Here is a 24,487-nt window from a genome sequence, read left to right as displayed (position 1 = left end):
TATAGAGACAGGCATATCTCAACTGACGAACTCATCCCTACGCAATATGAACACATATGACCACAGACATAGGTACACTGCACCACACACTTAAACACACATAAACACTACATATCCATGCACCACACATTTACACGATACCACCCATACATACATCAACAATACTTAAACTGTATATGCATGTATCACACGCATGAACTGTGGACATACGCATCTGAATACATGCAAACACAGTTTCACACCAGCTCCCTGTGTCCCTCCGTGTCCCACGCAGAGCAGCTGGTATGGCGGGCAGCCCGGAGCAGCGGGGCAGCCCCCACCTACTTCAGGCCCAACGGGCGCTTCCTGGATGGGGGGCTGCTGGCCAACAACCCCACGCTGGACGCCATGACTGAGATCCATGAGTACAACCAGGACTTGATCCGCAAGGTGAAGGCATGGGGGGGTGGACCCCCCACACTCCTCACTCAGGACCTCAGAGGGGCAGAGGGAGAGGGTCTGCCCAATCCTGGGTGCACTTGGAAACTGTTTTGGGGAGATTTGGGCCACACTGTGCAGTGCTATGAGCCTACTCCTGGCAGGTGCTGGGGTTGTCCTAGGGTTTTCGGTACCCCATGAGATGGGGGACCCCCCACTTTGAGCCATCTCCTCAGCCCTCAGGCAGGTTTCCCCAGGCCCAGAGCAGCTGGATTGGGGTGTCTGCTGACAGAGAGCTCACAGGGACACTGGGGACTGCCCCAGGGCAGTTTGGATCCATGGACAGTGTCTACTGTTAGTGGGGAACGGTAGACAGCCCCCCATCTGGGAAGATGGTCCACAATAAGGGCCCTCCTCCCCATGCACAAGGCCCATGCCATAATGGTGGGCATTGCTGGCTCTGGGCAAAGGGAACCTCTTCCCCAGAGGCTGAGGGCCAGGAGCAGTGGTTGCTGTGTGTGTGGCCACTTTGTGCAATCAGGAGGCTGTACCCCCACCCCACTCATCCCTGCTATGTCCCCAATTCCTCACAAAGCCTCCTGAGCCCGTCACCAGCTCTGGCTCTCACATAACGCTGCTGTGTCTGCGCCTTCCCAGGCTCTGCTGTTCCCACAGGGGCTTCAGGAAGTTGGATGCTGGGGGTGGGAGGCCAGGGCTGGAGCTTCTAGAAATGTGGGACCCCTGGGGGCCAGATAAGCAAGGCCTGGAGAAGAAACGGGTGCCCTTAGGGTGGTGCAGGCTCCCTGATCAGGAGGAAAGAGGCACCCCCAGGGGCCAGACAGGGTAGGCAGGCTCCATGCCCTGATGGGAGTCACTATAGGGGTCCTCTTTGGGGGGTGAGGGTTACTATAATGCCCCTGGAGACCTGCTTGCCCTGGCCTTAGGTTTTCTTGTGCACACCCACCCATGGTGGGATCTCGGGTAAGGCAGCTCTGATGCCCCTCACCCCATGCCCACAGGGCCAGGGAAGCAAGGTGAAGAAACTCTCCGTGGTGGTGTCTCTGGGGACAGGACGGTCTCCCCAAGTGCCCGTGACCTGCGTGGACATCTTCCGCCCCAGCAACCCCTGGGAACTGGCCAAGACAGTTTTTGGGGCCAAAGAACTGGGCAAGATGGTTGTGGACTGTGTGAGTCTCTGGGGACACCTGTCCTCCCATCTGGTGGGCCCTGGAGTGTCCTAGAACCGGCATGGCTCTGTGCATCTTCTGAGCTGGGAGGAGCTGGGATCCTCGGTGACCACCGGTGGTGGGATCTTTGACCTTTCCGGGTACCCCTACCCCCAGAGCCCCATGCAGAAGCCCAGAATATTGGGGCATGGGATGGGGGCCAGACCCTTCCATCTTGGGGTTCTGGCCTGCCCCCTGCAAGGACCACACAATGCCCCCTTTGCTGGCAACATGGGAACTGCAGCTCACAGGCTTGTTCCTACAGTGCACAGACCCTGATGGACGCGCTGTGGACCGGGCCCGCGCCTGGTGCGAGATGGTGGAAACCCAGTACTTCAGGTAGGCACCCCGCCCTGCTCTGCCCTGCCCTGCCCTGCTCTGCCCTCCGCTGCCCTGCCCTGACCCTGGTCTCGCACCCGAAGGCTGAATCCGCAGCTGGGCACGGACATCATGCTGGATGAAGTGAGCGACGCAGTCCTGGTTAATGCCCTGTGGGAGACCGAGGTCTACATCCACGAGCACCGAGACCAGTTCCAGAAGCTTGTTCAGCTGCTGCTGTCGCCCTGAGCTGGGCCCCCCCCTTTCCTGCGTGTCCCTGCGCCCCTCCAATGACATTTCGGGGCTCAGGAGTCTCCCCAGCCTTGCTGTCGCCCTGACCAGCAGGACACTAACCCCATGTCTTACACTCCAGGCCCGGCTGCGCCCCTGCCCAGCCTCCCTGAGGATCTATGGGGGATCAGAGTCTGGGCCAGCAACCCCCCTAGTTTGTGGGGAGTACAGGCTGGGGCATGGGGCACCCATTCAACTTTGCCCTTCGACACACCCTCCGCCTGTACCCCTCCATCCACCCCGCCCTTGGCTCTCCACAACTCTCAAAGGTTGTCTCTGTTGACAGGTGCTGGATGGGGAGGGATCCCGGGGCTGGTGCCCCCAAACTGTGAAATAAACCGTTGTGTGATTCTGCTCAGCTGTGTCATGTGTGACGCTCCACCCCACCCCACCTCACCCTGCCTGTCCCGCCACCACCTCCCTGGACCCCTGCCCAACTGTTTTCCATGCTCCCCGAATGGGGGCAACCTACGCCAAATTGCCCTCGTATGGGTGCTCAGAGGGACCAGCCAGGGTACCCTGCCCACAGAGAAGGGGAACCCCGGTTGCCTGCCTGGAGAGGGCAAAGTCCAGCTCCATCGCACCCCCATCGTCTGGGCACCTGTAGGGTCTGTGCGGTTTGCTCCTGTACCCCAGATACGGGGTCACCCCCAGCCTCGACCTCAGGGCACAGCTAAAGATCAGAATCCTTTTGCAGGAGATGCCAGGTCCGGAGGGTCCTCCCAGACCAGGGGTCTCAAACTCAATTTACCTGGGGGCCGCAGGAGGCAAAGTCAGGGTGATCCTTGAGTGCAAAGTCAGTAGTAAGCCTTGAACATTGGGGGTGCGTGACCCAAACAACTAAAACAAAACAAAACAAAAAAGATTCCTCTAGGGCAGGGCCACAAAATGTTGTACAGAGTGCCGCAAACGGCCCGCTGGCCTCGAGTCTGAGACCCCTGCCCCAGACAAATACACGCAGAATAGGAAGTCGGGGTCCCCGTGGGCAAGGCGAAGCCACGAACTCTGGGTGGCAGTACCCACAGCTCTGCCCACTGGCTGCTGGGAGGGTAAATAATTGAAGGCGGGTCACACGAAACGCGCGTCACAGGATGCGGCCTCCGGGGTCTGGTTACGCCCCAGATCACCTGCTGACATCCCGACCGGTAAATAATTAAACCACAGCTTCGCCAGATCCAGACTCGGCTCCCACCTCCACTCGGCTCCCCGCAGCTCCCCGCCCGCCCGCTGCCTTGCGCCCCCAGCCTCCGGCCAGCACGGGCGTGGCCCCCAAAGCCACCAGGATGGACCAGTTCTACAGATCCACCATGACCATCTACAAGGTGAGTTCCCCAATTCAGGGGGCAGAGAAATGTCTTGGACAGGAGCTGGGGTTGCCGGCAGGGCCTCGAGCTCCACTCTTGGGAAGCACCGTTCCCAGCCCTCTCAGGCTTCCAGGGAACCGCATGTCTCCAACTGGAGCCCCCAACCCCTGCCCTACTTGGTGCCTGGTTATTTCAGACCCCCACTCTAACTTCCTGCTCCCCCTTCCACCTCCATTGATAAGTAGTGACCCCCTGGGGATCCCCTTTGATAGGTGATCAAATCGCCCCACTAAATAGATCAGCAAACTGAAGCCTGGGGAGGGCAAGGGGCCATGAGGGCTTGAATCAGAACCTCAGGCCACACCCACCTTTGGGGTCTTCCCCAAGGGCCAGTCTGGCCACATGTCCTGTCCTTGAGGCAGCCTCAACAGCTGGGGTTCTGGGGGCACCTTCCAGGTGGCTGGTGTTGGGGACACAGTTCCCCAGTGTAGAAGTCTGTGTGAACAGCAGCTGACTAAAGAGAGACTAGCCTACTGGGGGATAGAGAGGTGCTTGGAGACCCCTGAAGCCCAGAGCCTGGCTTTCCAGAAGGGCCCCCCCTCCTAGAGTCTGGAGGCTGCTCTGGCCTAGGGGGTGCTGCTGGTACATGCGGTACCTACACTCCACCAACTTTCAACTTCGTGCAGAGCATCATGGAGCAGTTCAATCCTGCTCTGGAGAACCTGGTCTACCTTGGCAACAACTACCTCCGCGCCTTCCACGGTGAGAGCCAGACTGGCCCCCCAAGAGTCCCGTCTGAGCCCCCTGCAGCCAGAGCCCCTCACTGAGCTGCACTGTCCCAGGCCCCCTAATTTGAGAAGCAGCATCAGGCCCTGTGTCAGCGCACCTGTGCCCCAACTCCTCTTTGTACCCCTTCCTCTGTTCATACCTGCCCACCCTCACCCTATACCTGAACCCCACCTGGCTATAGGTTCCTCTCGCAGCTGCTCCCTCCATTCCCAGCACTCCTCCCTCCCCCCCAGGGGCAGACACACCCCCCAGGACTCCAACCTCCTCTCCCCTGTGAGGTCATCATCAGTAGCCACTGCCCCCTCTTGGCCTATCCTGTGCCCCTCACCTGTTCATGGGCACCTGCAGAGGTCCATACCCCATGGCACAGACCCCCACTGTGTTCCTGCTCCAGCCCTAGCTGGACCCCCTAAGGACCCCCTTGTCTCCCCTCCACCCCGAAGCTCCTTTTTTTTTTTTTTTTGTCACACCCAGTAGTGCTCAGGGGTTACTCCTGGCTCTACACTCAGAAGTCACTCCTGGCAGGCTCAGGGGACCATATGGGATGCCAGGATTCGAACCACCGACCTTCTGCATGAAAGGCAAATGCCTTACCTCCATGCTATCTCTCTGGCCCCCGAAGCTCCTTCCTTGTCACTTGCTCCTCTGGAGTTCCTGCACAGGAGGAGGGTGTGAGTGGGGGAGGGGAGGACTCACCCCTCTGTCCTCCCACCCCCAGCTCTGTCTGAGGCTGCTGAGGTCTACTTCTCTGCCATCCAGAAGATCGGGGAACAGGCCCTGCTGAGCTCCACCTCCCAGGTTTTGGGTGAGCCCCGTCCCCTCCCCCCTGCCCACCCTCAGACCCCCACCAGGAACCCCAAGTAGCGAGCACCTTTGGCTGCTGCTGATTGTTTTTTGTTTGTGGCTACACCCTGTGGACACTCAGGGGTCACTCCTGGCTCTGCATTCAGGAACCATACGGGATGCCGGGGATCAAACCTGGATCAACCATGTGCCAGGCAAATGCTCTCCCCACTGTGCTAGGACTCCGCCCTGGGGGAGCCTTTTTCATCTTGACATCCTGGAGAGTCTCCAGCACCCCAGCCCCTCCCTACCACTCCCACAGAAGAAGGATGTGAACCCCGGACTTTGGTCCTAAAAGTTGGGCGGAAAGTGGGGACGCTGCCCCCTGAGGCCACTCCTCTGTGTTCCCAGGGGAGATCTTGGTGCAGATGTCAGACACCCATCGACACTTGAACTCTGACCTGGAAGTGGTGGTGAGTGCGATTCCGGGAGCTAGGAGCAGGGAAAGTGTTTGGGGTCCCCACAGCTAGGTCCTGCCAAGGCTGCTCCATGCACCTGGGCCCCCCTCTATTTAGGGCCAATGAAGTCCAAGGTCCCAGCCACCCCCTGTGGCAGAGGAGGAAACTGAGTCAGATTCAACTTGGGGCCAGAGAGATAACATGGAGTAGGGCATTTGCCTTGCATGCAGAAGGACAGTGGTTCAAATCCCGGCATCCCATATTGTCCCCCGAGCGTGCCAGGAGCGATTTCTGAGAATAGAGCCAGGAGTAACCCCTGAGCACTGCCAGATGTGACCCAAAAAACAAAAAAAAAGGGGGGGCTCAGACTCTGCCTTTGGGCAGGTGCCTGGTGACCTTGGACAAGCCCCACCCCCTTTTTTTTTTTGTTTTTGGGCCACACCCAGCGATGCTCAGGGATTACTCCTGGCATCTGCTCAGAAATAGCTCCTGGCAGGCATGGGGGACCATATGGGACACCGGGATTCGAACCAAACACTTTTGGTCCTGGATTGGCTGCTTGCAAGGCAAACGCTGCTGTGCTATCTCTCTGGGCCCAGACAAGCCCCTTAATGCTCCCGCCTCACTTTGCCTGTCTGTGAAGTGGGCTTGATCACCAGGACCCTCCTTGATAAAGCTTCTTGTGCATGTTGGTGAGCTGAGTGAGACATATACTGGGAGGAAGTTTCTCCTCTGCGACAGTCTGTGGGTCTCCTGTGCCCAGAGAGACAGCTACTCTTTGTGGGGAACCCCATAAAGGACAGAACTCAGCTTAGTTATGAGAAAAATGAGCAACAGATGTCTCAGCAGAAAAGGAAGATCTTCCTTTCTCTGCACACTGTAAACCGCCCACACAATTTGGGGTTCTCTGCAAAGCCATTGCCACCACTTGGGGTGTGGCAACAGAGCAAAGCTCACCCCAGAAGGTCATCACTTTCTGTCCTGGGTCTGGTGACTTGATGTGTCCTCAGAACAAGTCCCACCAGGGCTCACCCTCTAGGAACCATCCTGGCCTTGGGGTCCCGAGTGATAGCACAGTGGGAAGGGTACTTGCTTTGCATGCGGCAGACCTGGGTTTGATCCTCTGCATCCCATAGGGTCCCCGAGTGATTCCTGAGCACAGAGGCAGAGTAAGGCCTTTATCCAAGTCCTGCCCTGTCCAGGAGGGGAGCCAAGTAAAGGGGGACACCCATGTGTCCCCAACGCAAGACCCTCAGAGGACACACAGAGTGGGGAGACCAAATGCTCTGGGTGCAGTTCAGCTTATGCCTTTGTCCTCAGGCCCCAGAGACGAGCAGATTCAGGTCCCAGCTCTTAAGCAGGACTATAGGGGACCCCTGGGAGGGGCAGGAGGGTTGTGGCTGTGGGTTTTGTTGGCAGGGTGGGCTGTGGTTGGTGCTCCTCCCTTCATGCCCGGTCCCGTGCATGCTGGAACTTTCTTTGGGGGTCCACACCTGGTGATGTTCAGGGGTCATTCCTGTCTCTGCACTCAGAAATCGCTCCTGGCAGGCTCGGGGATCATATGGGATGCCAGGGATTGAACCTGGGACTATCCCAGGTTGGCGGTGTGCAAGGCAAATGCCCTACTGCTGTGCTATCTCTCCGGCCCTGGGGTTTTTCTAGAGACACTGAGGGCAGGAGAGACAGTACTGGCTTCAGCACAGGATGAAACAACAGGACACAGGGAAGGGCACTTGCCTTGACTGTGGCTGGCCTGGGTTCGATCCCTGGCACTCCACAAGGTCTCCCAGGCCTACCAGGAGAGTGTGTGCAGAGGCAGGAGTAAGCCCCGAGCATTGTGTGTGTGCCCCTCCCATCAAAATATTAATAAAAGGGCCGGAGAGATACCATGGAGATAAGGCATTTGCCTTGCATGAGAAGGACGGTGGTTTGAATCCCGGCATCCCATATGGTCCCCCGAGCCTGTCAGGGGCGATTTCTGAGTGTAGAGCCAGGAGTAACCCCTGAGTGCTGCTGGGTGTGTGACCCAAATACCCAAAAAATAATATTAATAAAAGACAGATTTGCAGGTAGTAGACTTGGTTCAAGTCCAGACATTGCTTGATTCCGTAGTCAGGGACCCAGCACTGAGCCACATGCCCAGGAACCCTGGAACACTGGCGGGGCCTGAAGTCTCCTGAATACCACTGAGGAGGCCCCCAAAAGTGAAGTTGCCTGACATGCTGTTTAGTGCTCTGGGGGTAGACGGAGGAGTGGGTGTTCCTCTTCCTCAACAGCTCATGGGCCTATGCTCCCCTCAGAAGGAAAAGCCCCTTGAGGTCTTCAACCTGTGCAATTATTATTATTATTATTATTATTTTGGTTTTTGGGTCACACCTGGCGGTGCTCAGGGGTTACTCCTGGCTGTCTGCTCAGAAATAGCTCCTGGCAGGCACGGGGGACCATATGGGACACCAGGATTCGAACCAACCACCTTAGGTCCTGGATAGGCTGCTTGCAAGGCAAATGCCGCTGTGCTATCTCTCCGGGCCCCAACCTGTGCAATTATTATTTATTTTGTTTTCTTTTGGGGGCCATACCTGGTGATGCTTGGGGGTTACTCAGGTGATGCTCAGGTGATGCTCAAAGCTTCCCCAGTGACTCTCCTGGTGGCTGGCCTTGACTACAAAGGGCTCCCACCCCTCACCCCCGTGGAAAGATGTGTTTGGATGCATCAGATACCCTTGATAACATGCATCTTTTTTGTTAGTTTTTGGGCCATACCTAGCAGTGATCCTGGCTTGCTCCTAGCTTTGTGCTCAGGGGTCACTCCTGGCAGGGCTCATGGGAACCATAGGGGATGCTGAGAATTGAACCCAGGTCTCAGGCAAGGCAAGTGCCCTCCTATCTGACTCCAATCTAACTTGCTTGTTTGTTTGGTTAGTTGGGTTTTTGTTTTTAAACTTTATTGATTGATAGGTTTCTGGGTCACATCCAGCAGAGCTCAGGGGTCCTCCTGGCTCTGCACTCAGAAATCACCCCTGGCAGGCTGGGGGACCTTATAGGATGCCAGGAATCGAACCGGGTCCCTCCCGAGTTGGCCATATGCAAGGCAAATATTTGCCTTACCACTGTGCTATCTCTCTGGCCTCCGGTTAGTTGATTTTTGGGCCATACCCAAATGGTACTCAGGGTTAACTCCTGGCTCTGTACTCAGAAATTACTCCTGGCAGGCTCAGAGAACTGTATGATATGCTGGGGATTGAACCTGGCTGGGTCGTGTGCAAGGCTTCCAAACTCAGGAATCACCTCTGGCAAGCTCAGGGGACCATATGGGATGCCAGGGGATCAAACCCAGGTCAGCTGTGTGCAAGGCAGACACCCTCCCTGCTGTGCTCCAGACCCTAAATCATACATTTTTTTTAAATCTTGTGTGTGTGTGTCCCTAAATTATACATTTTTTTAAATCTTGTGTGTGTGTGTTTGCCTAGATGCCAAAAAGATTTTTTCCCCATATATATTGTCATTTTTCTAGAACATGTCCCAGATTTTTTTTCAGTATCAGTCAATAGTCTGTTTCCTCTTTAGATAGATATTTTAGTCCTTTATTTTAGTTTTAAACAAAGTTGCCTTGGATTATAGATTGGAGGGGGGGTGTTGGGTTTTTAGTTGTTGTTATTTGTTTTTCTTTTTAGCCCACACCTGGTGATGCTCAGGGGTTACTTCTGGCTATGCGCTCATAAATTGCTCCTGGTGAGGGGAACTATATGGGACGCCAGGAGATCGAAATGTGGTCTGTCTTAGGCTAGCGCATGCAAGGCAGACGGCCTACAGCTGTGCTATCTCTCCAGAGGCAGTTTGGGCTCCAGTTGGTGGTGCTCAGAGCTTACTCTTGGCTTTACATTCAGAAATCACTCCTGGTGGTGCTTGGGAACAATCATATGGGATTCAAGGGAATGAATCCAGATGGGCTGCGTGCAAGGCAAGTGCCCTATCTACATGCTATCTCTTTGTAATTATTGTTACACCTACACTTTTCTTTTTCTTTCTTTCTTTCTTTCTTTCTTTCTTTCTTTCTTTCTTTCTTTCTTTCTTTCTTTCTTTCTTTCTTTCTTTTTCTTTCTTTCTTTTTTTTTTTTCTTTCTTTCTTTTCTTTTTCTTTCTTTCTTTTTTCTTCTTCTTTTCTTTCTTTCTTTTTTTCTTCTTTCTTTCTTTCTTTCTTTCTTTCTTCTCTTTCTTTTCTTTCTTTCTTTCTTTCTTTCTTCTTTCTTTCTTTATTTCTTTCTTATTCTTTCTTTCTTTTTCTTTCTTTCATTCTTTTTTCTTTCTTTCTTCCTTTTTCTTTCTTTATTTCTTTCTTATTCTTTCTTTCTTTTTCTTTCTTTCTTTCTTTTTTTCTTTCTTTCTTTTTCTTTCTTTCTTTCTTTCTTTCTTTCTTTCTTTCTTCTTTCTTTCTTCTTCTTTCTTTTCTTTCTTTCTTTCTTCTTTCTTTCTCTTTTTTTCTTTCTTTCTTTTTCTTTTCTTTCTTTCTTTTTCTTTTCTTTCTTTTTCTTTCTTTCTTTCTTTCTTTCTTTTCTTTCTTTCTTTCTTTCTTTCTTTCTTTCTTTCTTTCTTTTCTCTTTCTTTCTTTCTCTTCTTCTTTCTTTCTTTCTTTCTACCTTTTATTGTTTCTCTAAGGATGCCTGTTATCTGGATATAAATGCTCAATATCTATCTCTCTTTTCGGATATTTATTTATTTATTGGTTTCTGGACCACATTCAGCAGTGCTCAGGAATCCCTCCTGGCAGGGCTCAGGGGACCCTATATCTGGTGCTGGGGATCGAGCCTGTGTTGGCTGCATGCGTGGCCAATAAATGCCTTCCCCTTCTGTGCTATCTCCCCAATGCCTGGGATCAATTTTCTGACTTCTCTTCCCAGTGCTGAATTCTGCATGTTCTAAAACATGTCTGGTGTGTGTTTGTGGGCACCCTGCCCTCCTGTCACCTGGGTAAGGTGGGGTGAACATTATTACCTCAGGTTGCAGGGTCAGAGCTAGTCTGAACTTCCTCTCCTCTCCTGCTGTGGGGTTGTAAGGATTAGCCCCACTTGAGAACTTCCTGGAAACAGTGTTTCTTGTATGGAGACGTTTTCATTTCTCTCACCATGGAATTTCTGGGTCAGAGGGTGCTCATGTAGTTAGCTTTATCAGAATTTGCCAGAAGTTCTAGAAAGTTCTCGAACTCTTTTTTTGTTTGTTTGTTTGGTTGGTTGGTTGGTTTTGGTTTTTGGGTCACACCCAGCAGCGCTCAGGGGTCACTCCTGGCTCCATGCTCAGAAACCACTCCTGGCAGGCTCGGGGGACCATATGGGATGCCAGAATTCGAACCACCGTCCTTCTGCATGCAAAGCAAACACCTTACCTCCATGCTATCTCTCCAGCCCCAGAAAGTTCTCGAACTCTTAATGTGCCTCTTCCTGCCACTCAGCGCAGGGCCATGGCTGCTGATGGTGTTTCCTTAGCAGTGTGACCCATGATGTTGATCTGAGTTGCTGCCATGGAGATGTTGTAAAGTTGCTGGGGCTTTTGCAGTGTATGTTCTGAGGACTAATGAATGCCTTTTAATGGATTTACGGGGCATTGTTACTAATGTGTGTTTGCTTGAGATGGTTTGTTGAGCCAATTGCCTTTTATCTCTGTGTGTGTGTGTGTGTGTGTGTGTGTGTGTGTGTTTGTTGACTTAGAGTTTATTACTAAGGCATGTGCACCCTTTTGTTAGGATGTAAACATAACCATGAGAAATTGTTTTTCCGAGTCTGGAGTTAGTCTTTTCCCTCCTTAATCATATCTCTGAGGAACAGATATTACAGTTTGTTTGATTTTTAGTGAAGCAAGATAATTTTTTTTTTTTATTTTAGATTCTTTTTGTTTGGTTTGGGGCTACACCCAGCTGTGCTCAGGGGTTACTCCTGGCTCTGAGCTCAGAAATTGCTCCTAGGCAGGCTCGGGGAACCATATGGGATGCTGGGGATTGAACCTGGGTTCGTCCCAGGTTGGCTGCATGCCAGGCAAATGTCCTACCGCTGTGTTATCGCTCTGGTCCTGAAGCAAGATAGTTTTTATGACTTACTTAGACCAAGGTGGGGCTACAGCGATAGCACAGTGGGGAGGGTGCTTGCCTTGCATGCAGCTGACCTGGATTCCATCCCTCACAAATCCATGCAGTTCATCGAACACTACCAGGAGTGATTCCTTGGTGCAGAGCCAGGAGTAAGCCCTGAACACCTCTGGGTGTGGCCCCAAGCACAGAAACAAAAGAGGAGAATAAGAAAGCAAATTGTACATATCTATTAATTAATGTTCATTCTAAAATATACTAGTCTCCTGATCCATGAACATGGTATGTATTTCTCTCTTATTTTTCTTCATAATGTTTTTGTTTCTGTTTTTGTTTTCAAAAAAATTTGGGCGGCCACACTTGTTTGACGCTCAGGTGTTTCTCCTGGCTATGAGCTCAGAAATTGCCTCTGGCTTGGGGGACCATATGGGACACAGCAGACGCCTTACCTCTAGTGCCTCCTCTCTTGCCCCATCTCTTCATAATGTGTTTTTTTTTATCATTTTTCAATTCTATGATCATTTTATTTATCTTTTTATGATCATCTTTAGATAAGATTTATTCCTGCAATATTTTTTTCTTTTTTTGGTTTTTGGGCCACACCTGGTGGTGCTCAGGGGTCATTCCTGGCTCTGTGCTCAAGAATTGCTCCCTGGCAGGCTGAGGGACCATATGGATGTTGGATTCGAACTACTTCCCATCCCAGATCGGCTGTGTGCAAGGCAAATGCCCTTACCGCTGTGCTATCTCTCGGGCTCCCTTAGGCCTCTGTGATTTTGGAGAAAACTAATGCAAATGACATTTTTCTATTTTGGTGGTGGTGGGGGAAACACCCCCGCTAGTGCTCAGGGTTTACTCCTGGCTCTGTTCTCAGAGATCACTTCTGATGGGGACTGGGAACCCTATGCAGTGCTAGGGAAGCATGCAGGTCAGTCACATGCAGAGCAAGCATCCCTCGCCCAAAGTGCTATGGTCGTAAAAGAAAATTCAAACTAATTTTCACAGCATGAGCTTTATTTCCATAGTATTGATTGGCTCCTATCAGAAGGGCCAAAACAGATGCAGAAAAGTCAGTTGGGGGAGCTATTTCCATACAAGGAGAGGGTGACCAGGTTGGGACCAGTAGGTAGATGTGGGAAGAGTGTTAAGGAGAGATCAGATTTGGCCTAGGGGCCAGAGCAATAGCACAGGGGGATGACATTTGCCCTGCATGCAGTCAACCCCCTGCATCCCACATGACCCCCAGCTTACCAAGAGTAATTTCTTTTCTTTCCTTTTTTTTTTTTTTAATTTTGTTTTAGTTTTTGGGTCACACCTGGCAGCACTCAGGGGCTACTCCTGGCTCTATGCTCAGAAATCGCTCCTGGCAGGCTTGGGGGACCATATGGGATGCCGGGATTCGAACCACTGTCCTTCTGCATGCAAGGCAAATGCCTTACCTTCATGCTATCTCTCCAGCCCCATTATTCTTAAACGTTTCCAGAAAACTCAGCTCACAGTGCTCTGCAAGTGCCTTTCTGAGGATTTTGAGTCCATTCTTCAGGACACACTCGTTAGGAGGGTGAGGGTGCAATTGGAAACAGGGAGCTAGGTCAGATTGGAGCACAGACATAGACTTCAACCCAGGTGCACAAGTGGTAGGGCGTTTGCCTTGCATGTGGCTAACCTAGAACGGACCTCCTAACCTAGGACATGGGTTGGATTCCCAGCATCCATATGGTCCCCCAAGCAAGGAGCGATCTTCTGAGTGCATAGCATGAGTAACCCCTGAGCATCACCAGATGTGGCCCCAAAACAAAAACAAAATAGTTCAACCCAAGCAGTTGTGGGTGCGGCTGGGAGCAGACATTCCTGTGTGCATCTCAGAAACCAAATGCCAGTGCTTGAACTGTGCCAGCGGGGAGAGGGCTGCCTGAGCTGGCTTCTGAAAATGGGTCAGAAATTCCTGACCACACTCGGAGAAGACAACACACAGAAAGCAGATGGAGTTGACAGTTCGTGAACAGCAGAGGGTGTTTCTATTTTTATTTGTTTGTTTGTTTGTTTTTATTTTGGGGCCACACCTGGTGCTGCTCAGGGCTTATTCCTTCTCAGGAATCACTCCTGGCATACAGGGATGCTGGGGATTGAACCCAGGTTGGCCACTGTGCAAGGCAAGCACTTTACCCACTGTGCTACCCCCTGGGGGGGGATGTTTTTTATTAAAAGAAATTGTTTGCTTTTGTCTGGGAGAGCTCCACACCATGCAATGTTGGTGGTGCTTGGGGCTTACTCCTGATTCTTTTGTTTGTTTGTTTGGGTCACACCAGGCAGCGCTCAGTCTTGATTCTTCTCTTGGGATCACTCCTGGTGGTGCTTGGAGGATCCTATGAGGTGCCAAGAATTGAACCCAGAAAAACCATGTGCAACATAAGTGCCCTCCTCACTGTGCTATCGCCCCATGAAAATGAAATAGATCGGGCCGGAGAGATAGCACAGTAGTAGGGTGTTTGCCTGGCAGTAGCGATTTCTGAGCATAGAGCCAGGAGGAACCCCTGAGCACTGCCGGGTGTGACCCAAAAACCAAAAAAACAAAAAAAGAAAAAGAAAATGAAATAGATCCATATGAAGGTTTTATGTGTTGCTTTGGATTTTGTTGTTGTTTTTGGTTGTTTTGTTTTGGGGCTATCCCTAGAGGCGCTCAGAGGTTACTTCTGGCTCTGAGCTCAGAAATTACTCCTGGCAGGCTCAGGGGAACATATGGGATGCCAAGAGTTGAACTTAGGTTGGCCCTGTGCAAGGCAGATGTCCTCACTGCTACGCTTCTACTCTGGCTCCAGGGTTTGTTTGGGTTTTTTTTTTTTTTTGAAAGGGGGTTTTCCTTTGATCCCCTATTGGGCCTTTTTGACTCCCACCCACTGGAGACTTTATCATGTCCATTTCTCTGGTGTTTGGACCTGTGAGATAAGGTGCCCAGGAGTCAGGTACCCAGAGCTGACCAGGGGCGGTTGCCAGGGACCTGTTTCTTAGGAATGATGTGGTCGCCCAGATAGCCCCAGACCTGCTCTCCATCCAGGTTCAAACTTTCCATGGGGACCTGCTGCAACACATGGAGAAGAACACCAAGCTAGATATGCAGTACATCAAAGTGAGTCTGGGGGCTGGAGCAATAGCACAGTGGGGAGGGCGTTTGCCTGGCACACAGCCAACCCGGGTTCCATCCCCGACATCCCATATGGTCCCCCAAATCTGCCAGGATTGATTCCTGAGCTCAGAGCCAGGAGTAACCCCTGAGCACCATCCCAAAAGGTGAGGCCTCCCCAAAAAAGTAAGTTTACATCCCCAGAACCCGGCCCAGCACACACAGGCACTGCCGCTCCCCACTTGATAGACAGCTACGTTGACGAGCCCTTGTCTGCCCAGTCCTCGTCCAGTGCTCTGTACCATTAACCGGGCGCTTCACCTACTATTTTGACATGGGGGGTCTCCCTCTGTCTTAACCAAGGACAGCCGCCAGCAGTATGAGCTCGAGTACCGCCACCAAGTGGCCAACCTGGAGAAGTGCAAGTCGGACCTGTGGCACCTGGAACGGAAGAGGGACAAGAAGGCCCGAGAGATGAAGGTGCAGGACCTAGAGGGGGGATAAGGGGGACCTCGCCTGAGCTCCTTCACCTGGCATCACCCCATTCCCAGAGTGAGGCTTGACCCTTCGCTCCCCGCCGTACCCCAAACACACATCTCTCTGCTCATTCAACTTCCCGTGAACCCCAAAGCTGCAGCTCTGTACTAGGAAATGACTCAGACCCCCAACTCTGCCTCCTAGGCCTGGGGTTCACGGGGATGTAGATGCTCCCGAGGGAGGGTGAGGCAGCCGTCCCATCCCCTGCAATCAGGGTGGTCTTCCAGGCAGCAGTGAAGATAGCACTGGGTGGGGTGCACAGCTGCACCGTGGAATGGGTGGGTTAGGAGCCCCCCCCCCCCCAATTGAACCCTTTCCATGCAGGAAAGTGTGAACCGGCTGCATGTTCAGATGCAGAATTTCATGTCTTCGAGCCAGCGGGCGGCGGAGCTGGAGGAGAAGAGGAGGTACCGCTTCCTGGCCGAGAAGCACCTGACACTCTCCAACTCCTTCCTGCACTTCTTTGGCCGGGTGAGGCCCTCCTGGGCAAAGGAAGTTTACGGGGGCAGCGCCTGAGCCTTCCTGGCAGTTCTGGGTTCTTGGGGGTGTGATTTCTTCCTCTCTCCATCCCTCTTCCTCTGTCTCTTGATCGTTGGCAGTTTCTCGCCCTGTGTTTGGTTTCTTCATTCACATCAGTTGCTTAAAGAGTTGGTTATTGCTTTTTTTTTGGGGGGGGGGGTGTTGGATCACACCTGGCAACACTCAGGGGTTACTCCTGGTTCTGCACTCAGAAATTGCTTTTGCAGGCTCAGGAGATCATATAGGATGCCGAGAATCGAACCGTCGTCTGTCTTGGGTTGGCTGCCTGCCAAGCAAACGCGCTACCACTATGCTCTCTCTTCGCACCCCCCCTCATCCTTTCCTCTCCCTCTTTTCTCCCTCTCTCTCCTCTCCTCCATGTTGTTTTAAGCCATTCCCAGCAATACTCAGGGCCTACTCCTGCCTCTGCCCTCAGAAATTACTCCCCGTGAGCTCAGGGAATCCACTGTACTATTGCTCTGGTCCCTCTGCTTTGTTGTTGTTTGGTTGGTTTTGGGGTCACACCCAGCAGCACTCAGGGGTTATTTCTGGCTCTGCCCTCAGGAATTACTCCTGGTGGTCTTGGGGGACCATAGGAAATGCTGGGAATTGAACCTGGGTTGACTGTGTGCAAGGTAAATGTCCTACCCAATGTGCTATTGCTCTGGCCCACTCCCCCCCCCATTTTTTTTTTTTGTTGTTGTTGTTATTGGGCCACAGATAGCAGTGCTCAGGATTTATTTCTGGCTCTGCACTCAGGGATCACTCTTTTTTTTTTTTTTTTTTTTTTTGGTTTTTGGGTCACACCCGGCAGTGCTCAGGGGTTATTCCTGGCTCCAGGCTCAGAAATTGCTCCTGGCAGGCACAGGGGACCATATGGGGCGCCGGGATTCGAACCGATGACCTCCTGCATGAAAGGCAAACGCCTTACCTCCATGCTATTTCTCCGGCCCCAGGGATCACTCTTGACCATGCTAGGAGTCTATAAGGAGATGTTAGGAATCAAGCCCCCGGTTGTCTGCATGCAGGCAAGCACCCTACTCTGTGTACATAATAGCTTTAGCATTTTCTCTCTAACTCTCTTTTGCTTTCTCCTCCTTCTCCCCCCCTCTCTCATTCTCTTATTCTGCTCTTGTTCTCTGCTGCTTCAACTGATTGGTTCACTTCTTTATTTATTTGTTTTTTTATTTTTTGGTTTCTGGGTCACACCCGACAGCACTCAGGAGTTACTCCTGGCTCCACACTCAAAAATCACTCCTGGCAGGCTCAGGGGATCATATGGGATGCTCGGATTCGAACCACTGACCTTTTGCATGCAGGCAAATGCCTTACCTCCATGCTATCTCTCCGGCCCCTGGTTCACTTCTTTTTTTTTTTTTCTTTTTTTTTATTTTGGGGCCACACCCGTTTGGTGCTCAGGGGTTATTCCTGGCTAAGCGCTCAGAAAATGCCCCTGGCTTGGGGGGACCATATGGGACACCGGGGGATCGAACCATGGTCCTGATCCTTGGCTAGCGCTTGCAAGGCAGACACCTTACCTCTAGCGCCACCTTGCCGGTCCCTGGTTCACTTCTTAAAGAATCACAACGGAGTTTTTTTTTTGGGGGGGGGTGGGGGCACACAGCAATGCTCAAGGGTTACTCCTGGCTATCTGCTCAGAAATAGCTCCTGGCAGGCACGGGGGACCATATGGGACACCGGGATTCGAACCAACTACCTTTGGTCCTGGATCGGCTGCTTGCAAGGCAAACACCGCTGGGCTATCTCTCCTGGCCCCACTTCTTTTTTTGTGTGTGTGTGTGTGTGTGTTTTTTGGGTCACACCCAGCAGTGCTCTGGGGTTACTCCTGGCTCCATGCTCAGAAATTGCTCCTGGGCCTGAAGAGATAGCACAGCGGCATTTGCCTTGCAAGCAGCCAATCCAGGACCAAAGGTGGTTGGTTCGAATCCCAGTGTCCCATATGGTCCCCCGTGCCTGCCAGGAGCTATTTCTGAGCAAACAGCCAGGAGTAACCCCTGAGCACTGCTGGGTGTGACCCAAAAAAAAAAAAAAAAAAAAAGAAATTGCTCCTGGCAGGCACGGGGGACCAATGGGACACCGGGATTCGAACCGATGACCTTCTGTATGAAAGGCAAACGCCTTACCTCCATGCTATCTCTCCGGCCCCAGATTGGTTCACTTCTTTATTTGTTTTTTATTTTTTGGTTTCTGGGTCACACCCGACAGTGCTCAGGAGTTACTCCTGGCTCTACGCTCAGAAATCACTCCTGGCAGGCTTGGGGGACCATATGGGATGCTGGGATTCGAACCACTGACCTTCTGCATGTAAGGCAAATGCCTTACCTCCATGCTATCTCTTCGGCTCCTGGTTCACTTCTTAAAGAATCACAACGGAGGTTTTTTTTTTGGGGGGGGCACACAGCAACGCTCAGGAGTTACTCCTGGCTCTGTACTCAGAAATTGCTTCTGGCAGGCTCAGGGGACATATGGGATACTGAGGATGAACCTGAGTCCGTCCCAGGTCGGCCATATGCAAAGCAAATGCCCTACCACTGTGCTCTCATCCAGCCCTGAATTTTTCTGTCTTTGTTTGACCCCCAGGTTGTTAATGCTTCAGGGTTCATGATTTTTTTGTTTTTGTTTTTGGGCCACATCTGTGATGCTCAGGGGTTACTGTTGGCTATGCACCCAGAAATCACTCCTGGCTTGGGGACCATATGGGATGCTAGGGGATCAAACCGAGGTCCATCCTAGGTCAGCTGCATGCAAGGCAAATACCCTACTGCTGCGCCACTGTTCCGGCCCCAGGATTCTTAAACCTTCTCTCTAAATAGATCCAGCTGGGCCAAAGAGATTGTGTAGGGGTCAAGGTCTTACACCTGCTGACTGCAGTCTGGTCCCTGGCATCCCACATGGTTCCAGTGTCCAGCCAGGATCAATCCCTGAGCACAAAATCAGGAGTAATGGGCTCTCTCTTGTCTCCTGCCTCAGTGCCCCAAATCCTTTGGTGTCCCCCAGCCTTGTGTTATTCTGCTGACTGTTCCACAGGGAACAATAGGAGTGTCCCTGAGAGACTCTCCTTGTCCCTGTGTGGGCTCCCAGCCTTCCTCATATTGCTCCCTAAAACTCCTAAGGGATTGGCAGCAGCGATCAATCCTGCATGGACGGGCCAGCTGTGCCCTGTTCCCTGACTTCATGGGAACAGCTGCCATGACCAGCTCTCGCGAGACTTCAATAAGATCATTCATGCTTGAGAGAGATTATAGGGGCGAATAAGGCTCTGATTTGCCTGTAGTGGACTCTGGTTCAATCCCCAGCACCCCATATGGTCCCCCAGGCCATCAGGAGTCTTCCCTGAGCACTGACGGGTGTTGCCCCCAAACCAAAAGCATCGGCAGTGACTTGAACCCTAGCAAAGCCCCATGGAAGGGAGCGCTCATGATTTCCGGGGTGCAAGGGGGAGGCTGAAATGCGAAAAGAGTGCAGTTGTTGTGTAGTAATAATTGATAGGGGTGACCGAAGGATAGCACTGTGGCCCATGCCAGGGAAAGGGGTGCTATTACAGGTCATGGTTCCTCAGAGAAGGGGGCAAAACAGGCCACGCAGTGCTTTGGGAGGAGCACTGGACTGGGGCATGGGCAGGAAAAGGGGAGTAGGGACCTTGGTTTCGGGTTCCACACTGAGTGGCCTGCAGTGCCGGGTCAGGAGTTGGGGGTGGTGCAGTCTACGGGGCAGTCGATCGAGACTTAACTTTCATTTCTTTGGCTTGGAACCTGCCTGGCACTGTTCAGGGGCCTCTCCTGGCAGTGCTCAGGGCACCCTGAGGTGCCAGGGATTGAGACCAGACTCCTGCTCGCCAGGCAGTACTCTGCCCACCGAGGCTCTCTCCAGCCTGGGAATGCTGTTATACTCATTTCTTTGGGTTTTGGCCACACCTGGTTGTGCTTACAGCTTACTCCTTGGCTCTGTGCTCTTCTTACCTCCTGACTCTGTGCTCAGGGATCATCCCTGGCAGGCTCGGGGGAGCCTCCCTGTGTGGTGTTGGGAATTCAGTTTGGGCTGGCCGCATGTAAGGACGCACACCTCACTTGCTGTACTGCCACTCCAGCTCTTCTTCAACTTTCTTTTCTTTTTTTGAATTTTATTCTTTCTGGTTTGGGGCCACACTGGTGGCACTCAGGAATTACTACTGGCTGCTCAGAAACCACTCCTTGCAGACTTGGGGGACCATATAGAATGCTAAGATTGAACCTGAATCTGATCTGATTCGGTTGCATGCAAGGCAAATGCCCTACCTCCCTGCTATATCACTCTGCCCCCCCCCCATGATAACCTTTGTTTTTTTTTGGGGGGGGGTCACACCTGGCGGTATTTAGGGCTTACTCCTGGCTCTGCGCTCAGAAACCACTTCTGGCAGACTCGGGGGACCATATGGGATGCCGGGGATGGAACCGGGGCCAGCCACATGCAAGGCAGAAGCCCTCCCTCCTGTGCTATCCCTCTAACTATCCCCCTGCTTTGAACTTTCTTAACCCCAGTTGTGCTGAGTTTGGGGGTGCGGGAGGCGGTGTAGAGTGGAACCACCACGGGGAAACATCTCTGGGGCTCCCCAGGGGGACTGACCCGTGTTCCCCAACTCCCCAACGCCAGGCCCGGGGTCTGCTGCAGAACCGCGTGGTGCTGTGGAAGGAACAGGCCGAGGCCAGCCGAGCGCCTTCGCGCGCCCACTCCCCGGGCCTGCTGGGGCCCCCCTACCCTTCGGGGCGCCTGACGCCCACCCGCCTGGACATGGTGAGGCCCTGGGTGCTCCCGCCGCCTCTCGCACCCCCGCCGCCCTTCGCGCCCCCCGGGGTGCCCCTCGCGGGGCCCTGGGGCCTCCGACCCTCCGCCTGGAGCCTCCCGCCCCCCCAGGGACCCTGGCACAGCTCGGCGCCCCCCTGGTGGCTGGCCCGGCGCCCCCCGAACCCCTACGCCGACGCCTGGGACTGGGGCTGGGGGCTGGACTAGGGCGCAGCGCCCCACCGCCCCTGCCCGTGTCCCCCCGCAGCCCCCGCGGCCCCTGGCAGAGTTCGGGTCCCCCCGCAGCCGGCACAGCTCCGGCTCCTACGGCCCGGAGCCCCCCGAGGCCAGGTCCGCGGGCCCGCTGGAGCCGGAGGGCCGGTCCCTGCCGCGGACCGCGTCTGCCTGTGAGTTGGGGGGCGCACCGGCCGTGGGGGGCCGGGAGAGGCTGGGGACCGGTATCCCGGCCCGCCCCGACGTGTGCCGCTTGCCCTGCCGCCCGCAGCCTCGCTCTACGCCCCGAACCCGCACCCGCGCGCCCACTCTTTCGGGGAGCGCCCCGGGGGCGCCGGCGGGGGTGCCCGCAGGGTCCGCGCGCTCGTGGCGCACTCCGAGGGCGCCAACCACACGCTGCTGCGCTTCTCGGCGGGGGACGTGGTGGAGGTGCTGGTACCCGAACCCCGGAACGGCTGGCTCTACGGCAAGCTGGAGGGCTCCTCCGCGTGAGTGGGCAGGCCCCGGGCACCCCCTGTTTCCCCCCCCCCCCACGCAGACAAGCTCAGTTTCTTCCTTGGCTCGGGGGGTGGGCGAGGTGGATAGGGTGCTGAAGGCGCAAAGACTCAGCATCAAGGTGCTTGGGGGAAGTGGGGACTGGGGATCAGGCTCCTGCTGGGCTAGACCCCACCCTGGAGTGTGATTTCTCATGAGGGGCCTCCACAGATGTTCAAAAGTGGGTTCGGGACTGGAGCGATGGACAGGACAGTGGGGAAGGTCTTTCTTTGCCTTGCACTTGCATTGAGTTCCATCCTCGGCTTCCCCTACGGTACCCTGGAAACTCCAGGAGGGATCTCTGAGCAGTCAGGAATAGGCCTGGCTGAGTGGGGCCTAGACTAGGAGCTCAGCGCCTTGTGTGGCCCCAAAACTTAATAAAAAGAAAAAGAGGGGCTGGAGAGATAGCACAGCAGCAGGGTGTTTGCCTTGCACAACTGATTCAGGACAGACAGGGGTTCGGTTCCTGGCATCCCATATGGTTCCCCCAACCCATCAGGAGCGATTTCTGAATGTAGAGCCAGGAGTAACCCCTGAGAGCTGCTGGTGTGACCCCCCCCAAAAAAATAAAAAAATAAAATAAAAAAGTTAATAAAGAAAGCGAGGATAGAGATAGCACAGCAGGGAGGGCATCGGCCTTGCACACGGCTGACCCAAGTTCAATTCTCGGGATCCCTTTTGGTCCCCAGAGCCTGCCAGGAGTGATGCCTGAGGTCAGAACCAGGAGGAACCCCTGAGCGTCCCTAGGTGTGGCCCCAAAACAATAACAAAATTTAAAAGGTGGTAGGAGGAAGGGATCCTGTGAGGTGTGAACATTCCAGAAACTGAAGGCAGCTCCTGGGGTGGCTTCCCCTGAACCCGCAGAGAACAGGGGCTGGTAGCAATAAAGGGGAATGGGAGGATCCCCTTTCTCTGAGCCCAGAAAAAGGAGTCCAACAGTGCATGGTGCAGGGCGACTGTGGAACTGGGGAGAGGGTGCCCATGTAAGGTGCACACACGGACTCACAGGGGAGGAGGAGGAGTGTGAGGGGCTTGGGGTGACCTGTGCCTCCTTACTGGCCCAGCCAGTTTTGGGGGGTAGGGCTGGGCTTTAAATGCCAGCAAGACCGCAGACTTCCCTGGCCATCCGCCACCTCCCCCCAGGGTTGGGCCCATCTCGTGAGCCTTTTAGTTTGGGGGGGGTGTCACACCCTGCAGCACTCAGGGGTTACTGCTGGCTCTACACTCAGAAATCGCTCCTGGCAGGCTCAGGGGACCATATGGGATGCCGGGATTCGAACCACCGACCTTCTGCATGCAAGGCAAACACCTTACCTCCATGCTATCTCTCCGGCCTCTCGTGGGGCCTTTTGCTTAGGGTCCCTCTGTTTCCGCCCCAGGAGTGGCTGGTTCCCCGAGGCTTATGTGAAACCTCTGGAGGAGGCGCCCATGGGCCCCCTGAACCCTCTGAACCTCATGAGCTCCCTGAATCCTCTGAGTCCCGTGGCATCCATGAGCCCCATGAGCGATCTATCTTCCAGGTACTGGGGAGGGGGCTGCTGTGGAGGGGTCCCAGAGGGCATTCCCACCTCTTCTCAGGGTGGCCTTGGAGCCCAAGTATTGGGGGACCCAGCAGCAGGCCCCCCTGACCCCCCTCCCCCATCTGGACTTAGGTCCTATCCGCTCCGGGGAAGCCACAGCCTCGATGACCTCCTGGACAGGCCGGGCCACCCCATGGGGGTCCCCTCTTCGGAGTCCCGCTCTCGCACCCCCAGCCGGGCACCCAGCCGCACCCCCAGCCCCGCCCCGCCCCCCCTGCCTGACAGTCGCAGGGGCAGCTCCAGCAGCGCAGGGCCCCACAACAACGGGAAGGTGAGTCTGGGCCCCACTGTGGGAACTCAGCAGTTTTGGGGAGTAGGAGGGGCAGGCCAAGCAGAATGGGAGACGAAGGTCACCCCCATTTGGGGCAAAAAGTGGAGACATTCTGGCCTAGAGGCTTCTCCACAGGCTCTGACCACTAGGGTGGGGACACATTGGGTGGGGGTTCGCTTGTCCCTCCCCTGTGCCTCCGAAAACCCAGCTCCCCCACCCCACAGAAACTCACATCCTGGGAGCAGCACCCCCCAGAACTCTTCCCCCGGTGAGTCTGAAAGGAGGGTCAGGGAGGGCGAAGGGAGACGGGCTTAGGGGAGGTATTGGCTGTTCTCTGCCTCTGGGACCCCCCTCACTCAACCTTCCCCCCAGGGGCACAAACCCCTTTGCCACGGTGAAGCTTCGCCCCACCATCACCAATGATCGCTCAGCACCCCTCATCCGCTGAGGCACCCATCTCTGCTGGCGGCAGCAGCAGCAGCAGCAGCAGCCCAGAGCGCAAAACGCACCCCTAGCTGGAGCAGTTCCAACAGACCACCTGGGTCAAGCCCCTCCAGGCCGTGCGGGTGGGGCTGAAGTACAGACTTCCAGCTGGGCTGGACACCCCCACCCAACCGGGACAAACCTCCAGCCCCTCAACCTCTTTCCTTCTCCACTGCATGGAGATAGCCCCACCCCACAGCCACAGCCCGTTTCACTTTTGTAACTGATGGGAAATAAAGCCAGAGCAGCAAGGTCTGGGTCTGGGGCATCTGATTGGGAACTTCCCAGGGGGGAGTGGGATTGGGAAGTGGGGATCTCACCTCACAGGAGGTCTGGGGTCACTAGGGTCCAGTCTGGGGGTCTGTCCTAGGCCCGGCCAAGGCGCTGGCACCCCCAGGACACAGGCTTCCCCAGGTCCTGCTGGCCCCGAAGATGGGGGAATCCTGGTCATGGGGGAATGGTGCCCCAACTGCAGTAAGGGTGATTTACTCCAAAGACCCTGGGGAATGGCCACCTGGCACTAGGGACCCAGGGCTTTCTTCTGCCAGCCCGATGCCCAGGGGTCACAGCTCCAAGTCTGGGACCAGCACAATGAGCTCGGGCAGAAGTTGAGGGCTGGACCCAGAGCTGCAGGACCATGTCTGGGCCAGAGCAGACCCTGTACCTATCATGGCACCAGACAGATAGGGGTGTGATCTCCCCTTGGGCGTGGGCTCTGGGTTGGTTCTGCCTGTCCCAGGTTTCTAGACCTGCTGGAAGTTCTCACA

General features: G+C 54.3%; 2 protein-coding genes across 4 annotated transcripts in view; both read left to right on the top strand.

Annotated features, from left to right (window-relative positions):
- Positions 1-2,606, top strand: part of PLA2G6 (phospholipase A2 group VI) — a 34,857-nt gene extending 32,251 nt beyond the window's left edge. For all 3 annotated transcript variants that reach the window (XM_049771562.1, XM_049771561.1, XM_049771560.1), the window contains 4 exons: positions 275-429; positions 1,437-1,604; positions 1,909-1,982; positions 2,066-2,606. In XM_049771562.1, the coding sequence (XP_049627519.1) occupies positions 275-429; positions 1,437-1,604; positions 1,909-1,982; positions 2,066-2,210 (542 nt within the window). In that variant the 3' untranslated portion in view covers positions 2,211-2,606. The remainder of the gene's footprint in view (positions 1-274; positions 430-1,436; positions 1,605-1,908; positions 1,983-2,065) is intronic.
- Positions 2,607-2,709: 103 nt separating this feature from the next.
- BAIAP2L2 (BAR/IMD domain containing adaptor protein 2 like 2) lies at positions 2,710-23,971 on the top strand. The gene is made up of 16 exons (XM_049772471.1): positions 2,710-2,738; positions 2,889-2,959; positions 3,465-3,574; positions 4,243-4,318; positions 5,064-5,150; positions 5,540-5,601; positions 14,718-14,789; positions 15,147-15,263; positions 15,645-15,791; positions 20,490-20,630; positions 20,887-21,025; positions 21,124-21,340; positions 22,766-22,906; positions 23,039-23,237; positions 23,462-23,505; positions 23,610-23,971. Exons 1-16 carry the CDS (start codon positions 2,710-2,712, stop codon positions 23,683-23,685), a joined length of 1,728 nt encoding a protein of 575 aa, XP_049628428.1. The 3' UTR covers positions 23,686-23,971.
- Positions 23,972-24,487: the final 516 nt, after the last annotated feature.

Source organism: Suncus etruscus, chromosome 4, assembly GCF_024139225.1.
Source record: "Suncus etruscus isolate mSunEtr1 chromosome 4, mSunEtr1.pri.cur, whole genome shotgun sequence".
In the NCBI taxonomy this organism is placed as follows: Eukaryota; Metazoa; Chordata; class Mammalia; order Eulipotyphla; family Soricidae; genus Suncus; species Suncus etruscus.
This window is presented reverse-complemented; position numbering and strand designations above follow the sequence as displayed.

Bases quoted from the DNA above. Each gene is read 5' to 3' on its own strand.
- BAIAP2L2 (XM_049772471.1), top strand. From the start codon at position 2,710: ATGGGGGCAACCTACGCCAAATTGCCCTC. The intron at 3,575-4,242 runs GTGAGTTCCCCA...AACTTCGTGCAG, and splicing joins CCACCATGACCATCTACAAG to AGCATCATGGAGCAGTTCAA. The intron at 14,790-15,146 runs GTGAGTCTGGGG...GTCTTAACCAAG, and splicing joins TAGATATGCAGTACATCAAA to GACAGCCGCCAGCAGTATGA.